At 44.3% G+C, this 9,347-nt stretch overlaps 1 protein-coding gene across 4 annotated transcripts in view; it reads right to left on the bottom strand.

The window, feature by feature from the left end:
* Nucleotides 1–3,012: 3,012 nt before the first annotated feature.
* The window catches only part of lgi3 (leucine-rich repeat LGI family, member 3), a 57,567-nt gene continuing 51,232 nt past the window's right edge, over nucleotides 3,013–9,347 (bottom strand). For all 4 annotated transcript variants that reach the window (XM_068022949.1, XM_068022948.1, XM_068022947.1 and 1 more), the window contains 4 exons: nucleotides 7,737–7,808; nucleotides 6,439–6,608; nucleotides 5,609–5,773; nucleotides 3,013–4,632 (listed from right to left, as the gene is read on the bottom strand). In XM_068022949.1, the coding sequence (XP_067879050.1) occupies nucleotides 3,815–4,632; nucleotides 5,609–5,773; nucleotides 6,439–6,608; nucleotides 7,737–7,808 (1,225 nt within the window). In that variant the 3' untranslated portion in view covers nucleotides 3,013–3,814. The remainder of the gene's footprint in view (nucleotides 4,633–5,608; nucleotides 5,774–6,438; nucleotides 6,609–7,736; nucleotides 7,809–9,347) is intronic.

Below are 9,347 nucleotides of genomic sequence, written 5' to 3'. Positions count from 1 at the left end.
ATCACCCCAGTAAAAGTATTAGAGGAACAAAGGACGTGTGAATAGCTAAAAAAGTGTCAGGCCTAAGGAAAATGAAAAGAGTGAAAGAACATGCATTTATATAGTGCCTTTTACATTATCGGACCTTTCAAAGAACTTCACCACCAATTAATTCCTTTTGAAGTGGCAGTTATTGTTGTTTTGTCGGAAGTGGCACTAACAGCAATGAGTTGAATGATCAGTTCTTCTGTATTAGGAAATGGTGACTGATACCCACTGGCCAGAACACCAGGAGAACTCCCCTGCTATTCTTTTCATTGTGTCATGGGACCCACCTCAGAGAAACCACAGTTCAACATCTCATTCAAATGATGGCACCTCTGACAGTGCAGCACTCCCTCAGTATTCGATTACATGTTTGGAGTGGGGCTCGAAGCTACAGTGAGAGATGGATAAATTACCTGAGGATCAGTTCTGAGATTGAAACAGAAGTTAGATAAGTAAAGTGCACCCACCATCTCCAAATACAGAAGGAATTTTGGAAGTTATTGGGTCACTGCACTTCCCATTCCAATTACAAAAATGCCCAAACTTTCCATCTCTTCCATTTTCCACCAACTGAAGTATTCAAACATTCTTAATTAGTTTCATGTCTTCAATGGTCCTGTTTATTACTTGACTGAGTTGATTTGTGTTTAATTGTCTGTTGTTTTCTCAATAGAAATTCCCCCATTCCTGAAGTTGTAATATATTTATCAATTTCTTATTTTGCAGTTCTGATAAAGGATACAGACTATCTGGTCTAGCTCCAGATGAAGAATGGCCTATCGTGCATTGCCAATAGTTTCTGTTTCTATTTGAAGCCCTTGTCCAGATTGAGTAGAGTTGTTTTCTGGGTGGATAATCTCACATGCTGCAATTTATAAATCACCAGCTCCTTTCACTGAAGGAGAATATGAATGTAAGAAATAGGAACAGCAGTAGGCCATTCAGCCCCTCGAGCCTGCTCCGCCATTCAATAAGATCATGGCTGAACTTGCACGTCAACTTCACCATCCCGACCTATCCCCATATCCCTTGGCTCTCTTAGTGTCCAGAAATCTATCGCTCTCACTCTTGAATATACTCAATGACTGAGCATCCAGAGCTCTCTGGGGCAGAGAATTCCAAAGACTTACAACCCTTTGAGTCGGGAAATTTCTCCTCGTCTCCGTTCTAAATGGTCAGCCTCTTATTCTGAGACTGTGAACCTTAGTTGTAGACTTCCCAGCCAGGGGAAACAGCCTCTCAGCATCTACTCTGTCAAGCCCTCTAAGAAATGTACACATTTCAATGAGAACACCTCTTATTCTTCTTAATTCCTGAGAATGTAGGCCCATTCCAATATAATTGTGCCTCGTGATTCAGTAACTTAGATAGGGCACAGTTAGACAACTGAGCAGAGAGAGAGAGAGAGAGAGAAAAGGGCACTAGCTTCCTCATAGCATGCCAGCCATCAGTTGGGGAACAAGAAAGGGCTAAAAGGGCCTGGGGCCATGATATGACCAGGAGTGAAGGTAACAGTTATTACAGAGGCTCGGAAATGATGGACCACAGGGAAAGGGAGCCATCACTTGGAAAAGCACCACATGGCTGAAGGGAATGGGGAAACTGGAGAGTTCATCCATGAGGAGCATGAGTCCTTAAGGAATGGGACACCAGCTGCTGAAGGGCCTCATGTGGCATTGACATGAGGCATGATTCAAGCACGGAATCAGACACCCATTGGTGTGTAGCTTGAATTTGGGTCAACAACAGAGTTGACTCAGTTAAATCAGCATGGACTAGACTGAAACGAAGACCTGTTGGTCTGTATGCTTTGCTGCAGTACCAGCCTTTAGCTTTTTGAGGCCACTCATCCACTTCATGAGCAGATATTAAAGCTATCCAGTGTATTTGAAAAGACCCAACCTTCTCCTCTTTTGATATTTAATACTGGATGGATACAAGTTAAAATATGGAGATTCAATTAATCCCTGGATACAGAATCTGAGATCCAACAGGAGATAAAACAAGCACATAAGATGCTGATTTTTTTTAAAATGAAAATGTAACCTTACAGTATGAAATAAGTTGGATTGTTCTGACTTTTAACGGACTATAACAATCAAAAAAAGGCAAAGAGCCAACTTAGCACAAGCTCGTAAAGAAACGTGTATGAGTTGCCATATGCAATGCCACAATTGATGAGAAGAAAGGAATAGAATCTGAAGAGTATATATACAGAGAACTCGTGTCAATGCTACATGATCGGCAAATGTAAAGCAACTGTAACTTAGATAAGACAGTCCTTTGTTACATCTCAAAGCAGAGCTTCATTCAAGTTCCTCCTCAAATATGATGATTAGTTAACAGTGAGAATCCAGCCTTATTGATATTTTTGTTACATTACTCCAAAAATCTTGTCAGCTATTTCCTTGCAAAAGTCAGAATGTCACAGATTTGAAAGAAACTCTGGAATCCTCCTTGCAAATAGTGGAAAATGATTCATGTTTCCCATTGGGAAATCTTTCCTTCAGGTGCCTTGAAGTAGAAATGGGGATGAGCATCAAAAGGATCCCAGTCAAGTTGGAGTGCACAAGAGATGGTCTGTGCCCATACCCCTCTTCCACTGGGAAATAGAGGGCATCAGAGCTTGCTGTGACAGGTCATTCCTACAATTGGTGCCTGGAAGGAAGTTTGTGACAGGCACTCCGACAACCTTGGAGAAATAGTCACAACCCACAAACCGAAAGAAAGTTAGATGCAGCATGCTGCCGTCTGTTACTGACAGCCGGTTCCAGTCTCTGTCTGTTACACCTTCATCCAGGCACATTGTAGACAGGCCCATAGAGATGGTGAAGTGCGCAGTGCAGAAGGTAAAACCCTCCCCCCCCAACCTCTACCACACAACACTCTCTCACAATATCATTTTGAGCAGTGCCCCCTCACCTCACAATGCCCCCACTCACTTTTCAATCCTCCCCCCTCTCAATCCCCCCACCTCACCTCTCAAACCTGTTACTTCAGCTTTAGCAAAGGCTGCTAATAAGCAAGGATGCCTTTCTAAAGACATTGAACTTGTGTTCCCCTTTTCTGACACTTCCCTCTAATTATCCACATCAGCTTCGATGTATTTAAGTGCAAGGTTTTGCTCCAAAAGTGTACCCGGCTGAACCTATGCCCGGCTGAATCTGTGCCCAGCTGAACCTATGCCCGGCTGAATCTGTGCCCAGCTGAACCTATGCCCGGCTGAATCTGTGCCCAGCTGAACCTGTGCCTGATTATGAAAGATAATGTGAATGGACTGACCCAGGATATCTGGGTCTTAACAAGTTACTCGTCTGTCAGGATAACTATCCTGCGTTCGGCCAGCTCCACGGGTGATGCAATTCTCTACAAGACTAAGCAGTGACGAGAGAGAAATGGCAAGCACTGAGAAGCAGTTGATTAATCAGGGTGTCGGGTGTGTGTGGTGCAGGGGCTGGAGGGTGTGGTCGGACATTTGAATATTAGAAGGTGTTGTTTTTGCCAAGTCTTTATCTGAACAGATGATGGTTCTAAAAATGTGCTCTGCTGATGATGTGACTTAATTGCAAACATTATTAATATTGATAATTAATGACTCTGCAGAATAAGACTCAGATTTAACGAGAAAAAGCAAACCATTTGTCAAACTTTTCATGCCATTTTTGCATTTGAGAAATTGAGGGACCTCCCAGTCAGAAACCGGACTCCCGAAGCCCAAACTGAATGGGTGAAATCCCAAAATAGCTTCCTGGCTGCCGGTTTCAATGCAGCTCGGAGGATTATGTGGTTAAGCACTCATGTCCACCACCACGTGCCTGTAGATTATAGTGTTCCCTTTGAAGCTGGAAGCTAGCACAAGGTGCATGCTGTCAATGGGTACTAGGTGGAAAGCTCGTGGAGCTCGCACATTCCACTCATGGAAGTGACCAAAGATCAGCTTTTCACCATCCCACAGGTAGACATGAGAAAAGGAGAAGTCATTCCCAAGCACCACATACTGCCACTGTGCCACTCTGAAAGGCTGAACAATCATGGCACCCCTTGAGGGCAGCGCCTGGATTTCAGTGAACTGCTGATTTTCCCACTTCATCACCTTGGAGTCACCGATGAAACGGGTCAGACAGAGGTACACAGCCTTCTTTATCCTGAAGTGCTTCACAGCATGAACATCTAACATGTTGGGGATTTCGGTGAGGTAGTTAAACAGCCGGTGGGCTCTGTTCCACTGGTAGATGACTGGCGTTTGTGTGCTGCTGGACAGGATGAGCTTGGCCTTGTTGTCCATCTCAACAAACTCGACGTCTGTGTCCCTGTGCCACATGTGCAGGGACTGATGAGAATAAAACCCATTTGTGTTCCACTTGTAAATGGTGGTGACTCCAGCCTTAGAACTGTCTGCGATGACAAAGTACCAGTCACCATCGACAGTGAACGTCTCAATGTCGTTGGGTTTGCGGATTTTGGTGGCGTCAATGTCCTGCATTTTGGTGAATTTTCCACCATAGCTGTCCCATCGGTAGATGTGAGAGCCTCTGAAGAGCTGAGCGACAACAATATACAGCTGTCCCTTGATCACCAGCGGTTTACAGTACACAGCAGCTTGAGCTCCAGAAAATAAAAGGCAGCTTATTTTTAATGCTTGTAATTCCGAGAAATTTAAAAAGTCTCTTTTTCCATGTTTAGTTAAGGTTCCTCCCTAACACTAACACACACACACACTCTCTTCCCCTCTCTTATAAGGTTACACTGTTACCTTGCCCATGTTCTATTGTGAGCCTAAACAGTGAGTGTGGGCCAGCTATTTGAATATGGAAGGCATCACAGATGAGACCAATTCTGTCCTCACTTACTCTCTAGACATCCAAATTTAAACTGGGGATCAAAAGTGATCAAGAATGGGAGCCGGTGACTCTTTTCCTTTTCCTTGCCTCAATATTCGGAAGCCATCCAGGAAACATCCATCTGCTGCCCTGGTTGGGATCATATATCTGCTTCCTTATGGCTTAGTGGTCGACTGGGTAATACCCATTACACACTGGACCCATACGAGGAAACACAAGAGGCCGCATGTATATATAGTGCCTTTAAATGTAGAAATTAATACACAAAGGCACTTCACTGAGGCGTAAACAGAAAGAAATAGACACCAAAACAAAGCAAGAGGTATTTGGTGGGGTGACTGACCATAAGCTTGTTCAAGGAGGTGCATTGGAAGGAGGGTCTTAATGGAGGAGAGAGGGGTGGAGGGGTGGAAGGGCTTTGGGAGGCAACTGCAGTGTGTTGCTGAAGGCACGGCTATCCATCATTGGGAGAGGGGTGGGGAATGCACAAAAGACCAGCATCAGAGGAACAGAGAGCTCAGGGAGAGGGGTGGTGGTCGGGAATGGCGGTGGGGGGAGGGGTTGCTGTTTGTAGGGCTGGTGGACGTTAAGGAAATTGGCAAAACCCTGCCTTGCAGAGAAAGTTGGGACTTCCAAAAACTGAAGTACATCTTCCTGGGGATATTAGACTAGTGGCACGTTCAACCACAGTGCAGCCTATTTCAACTTAAGACTACTTATTAAAGATTCTTGAGGCTTACCAGAGATATTCTCAGACTTCCTGAAGACCATTTCAACATGATCCCACATGAGGAAAGTGCAGTTCCCATTGTTTGCTTGGGCGAATGTTACATAAAGGTCATTGGCGTATAAGAAGGATTCAACTGAAATAGACTGGAATGGTAGCGTTTGATACGTGGTGAATTCTGCAAAGACAAATCAATGATAATATTGTAATGCAAACTTGTTATTGTGGTATGTATTATTTGAACACAACATTATGATACCGGAGCTCAAAGCTACATGGCTGCTGTGCATACTGAGAATTAGACTCTTCAATAACAGCTCTTTCATCACCAGCTCAATGCCTCCGAAACTCAACTGTAAAGCTCCCTCTACACTGTCCCCATCAAACACTCCCAGGACAGGTACAGCACGGGGTTCGATACAGAGTAAAGCTCCCTCTACACTGTCCCCATCAAACACTCCCAGGACAGGTACAGCACGGGGTTAGATACAGAGTAAAGCTCCCTCTACACTGTCCCCATCAAACACTCCCAGGACAGGTACAGCACGGGGTTAGATACAGAGTAAAGCTCCCTCTACACTGTCCCATCAAACAGTTGGATCGACTGGAAAGTAACTTGCAGCTTAATGTTAACTGCTAATCATCCATGGATTGTTCTGTCTTTCTGTATGCTCTCATATTGAAATAGCAGCTGTAGTGCTGGAGGAGTTAATCTTTAAAAGAGAGAGAACTCAATGAAGCCTCTCAAATGGCAGACTGCTGCAGAGAGAAGGAGAAAGCAGATTGACATAGAATCTGCCAACATATCTGGGGAACTTTACAAATGTAGAATTGCGTGATGACCTGTGCTGATGCAGTCAAAGTCTTTGATTGGCAGATAGTTGATCCTGACATTCTGATATCTGCTTGGGCTGGCACAGTACACAGGAGGTACTGTTGTGTTAGCCATCTGTATCCATTCGATCAGCCATTTCACTTTACAGTCACAATGGAAAGCATTCCCACGGAGATCCCTGCAAAGGAACAAGTAGCTCAAGTTGGGTTGTGCAAAAAAGTTTAGATTTAAGTGCAAGCATTTGACATTTTCGTGCAGCGACAGACTTTCAGCACAATTAACAACTGTGTAAAAACACTAAGGGGATTCGTGGTCTGCTGTTTACATGTTAAGTGTGGAATTGTTCTCAAGGCTCAGAGACAGGTAGGAATGGTACCAGGCGAGGGCAGTCCCACCCAGCTGGATGACAGTGGAGAGACATTGAAGGAAGATGGCATGGTCAACCATGTCAAAGACAGTAGACAGGTTGAGAAGGACAAGAACAGCTAGTTTACCTTGGTCACAGTCACATAGGATGGACAGTTGTAACATTGGGAAGGTCTGTTTCAGTGCAATAGCTGGGGTGGAAACCTGATTGGGATGTGGAGTTATTGGGATTCAAATGTGGAGTTACGGGAAAGACGGACATGGAGGTGGGAGGCGACAACATGTTCAAAGACTTCATAGGGTCGCACAGCCGTGTGTGGGCAGACTGGTACACAGGGTCGCACAGCCGTGTGTGGGCAGACTGGTACACAGGGGCGCACAGCCGTGTGTGGGCAGACTGGTACACAGGGTCGCACAGCCGTGTGTGGGCAGACTGGTACACAGGGTCACACTGCCGTGTGTGGGCAGACTGGTACACAGGGTCACACTGCCGTGTGTGGGCAGACTGGTACACAGGGTCACACTGCCGTGTGTGGGCAGACTGGTACACAGGGTCACACTGCCGTGTGTGGGCAGACTGGTACACAGGGTTGTACTGCCGTGTGTGGGCAGACTGGTACACAGGGTCACAATGCCTAGTGAATAGGGTGAACACAGTTTTACCAGTGAAGTAGCGGAGAGCACACAGAAGATGCCCACAAGTGACCATCTTGATTCAGAATAGAATGACATAATTTAAATGTTGCTCCTACATTACAAGTTTATTGCTTAACCTCGGTCATCAAACGTTCTCTATTGAAATGGAATCTTGCTCTGCAATAGTAGCATCTGAACATGGCCATATTGCATCGTGCAATTTCACTCCTAATCTCAGCTGGATTCTGTTTTGCCTGTGAAATACTGCTGTAATCTTCAAACAGTGAATAAACAAATCACTCACAAATGTGTCAAAACATAAAGATTCATGAAGATGTCTCTGGGAAGTGTTAGCAGATTGTTGTTTTCCAATGATCTGGAAGGGAAAAAGTGTCAAATGATTAAATATTCTACTGGTAAAAAGCAAGAAATATAGTTAGTATAGACACAGAACCACCAAGACAGACACACAAACACACAGACAAAGACAGACACACAGACAGACACAGGCAGATTGACACACAGACACACAAAGAAACAGACACAGAGAGACAATAGGCACACAGACAGACACAGAGAGAGACACAGAGGCACAGACATACAGACAGGTGATGATGGGAATAAGAGAGTAGGTGCTGGATGTGTTGGTCAAGTGCAACTTCAGCTTGTATTAAATCAGACATAGAAAAGGCGTTTGTTTCTATTTATGTAATGCTCTGACAAGTGCATCAATGTTCCTGTCAGTTTGCCTCAGCTGGTAGCAGTCTTACCGAGGCTGTGGGTTCGAGCCCCAATCCAGGACTAGAGCACATAATCCAGACCAACCTCCAGTACAGCATTGAGGCAGGAATGCACGGCTGGAGATGCTGTATTTGAAACCCTGCCGTCTGGTCAGGAAAAGATATTCCATCTGCCACTTTCTTACCCACTTACTAAGTCTGTTCAAATCCCCTTGAAACCACTTTGCATCTTCCTCACAACACACATTCCCACCTAGTTTTGTGTCAACCGTGAACTTGGAAATATTACATTTGGTCCCCACATCAAAATCATTGATATATATTGTGAACAGCTGGGGCCCAAGCACTGATCCCTGCAGTCCCCCACTAGTCACAGCCTGCCAACACGAGAATGACCCATTTATTCTTACTCTCTGTTTTCTGCCTGTTAACCAATCCTTAATCCATGCCAGTCCATGATCTCCTGTCCCATGTGCTTTAATTTTGCTAACCAACCTTCTGTGGGGGACTTTATCAAAATCCTTCTGAAAATCCAAGTATACCACATCCACCGACTCCCCTTTATTAATTCTGTTAGTAACATCCTCAAAAAACTCAAACAGGTTTGTCAAACATGATTTCCCAATCATGATGATCACCAATGCATCCACTATCTCCATAGTTACCTCTTTCAACACTCTGGGATGTAAATGATCAGGTCCTGGGGACTTATCAACCTTCAGCCCCATTAATTTCTCCAATACAACCTTCTAACTAATACTAATTTCCTTCAATTCCTCATTCTTCCTAGTCCCTTGGATCTCTGACTCTGGAAGATTTCTTCTATCTTCCTCAGTGAAGACAGACACAAAGTAATTAATTAGCTTCTGTGCCTTTTCTCTATTCCCCATTATAAATTCTCCTGACTCTGCCTGTAATGGGCCCATATTTGTCTTAGCCAAATGTTTCCTTTTTACTTATCTATAGAAGCTTTTACAGTCCATTTTTATGTTTTTTGCCACTTTACATTCAAATTCTATTCTCCCTTTCTTTATCAGTTTCTTTGTCCTCCTATCCTGCATTCTAAAATCCTCCCAATCTTCAGGTTTACTACTATTTCTGGCAACTTACAGGCCTTTTCTTTGAATAGTTCGTTAGTTAGAGATACAGCACTGAAACAAGCCCTTCGGCCCACC

The sequence above is a fragment of the Heterodontus francisci genome, chromosome 47 (genome assembly GCF_036365525.1).
Source record: "Heterodontus francisci isolate sHetFra1 chromosome 47, sHetFra1.hap1, whole genome shotgun sequence".
Classification (NCBI taxonomy): domain Eukaryota; kingdom Metazoa; phylum Chordata; class Chondrichthyes; order Heterodontiformes; family Heterodontidae; genus Heterodontus; species Heterodontus francisci.
The sequence above is the reverse complement of the archived record's forward strand: the minus strand, read 5'-3'. Positions and strand labels throughout refer to the sequence as shown.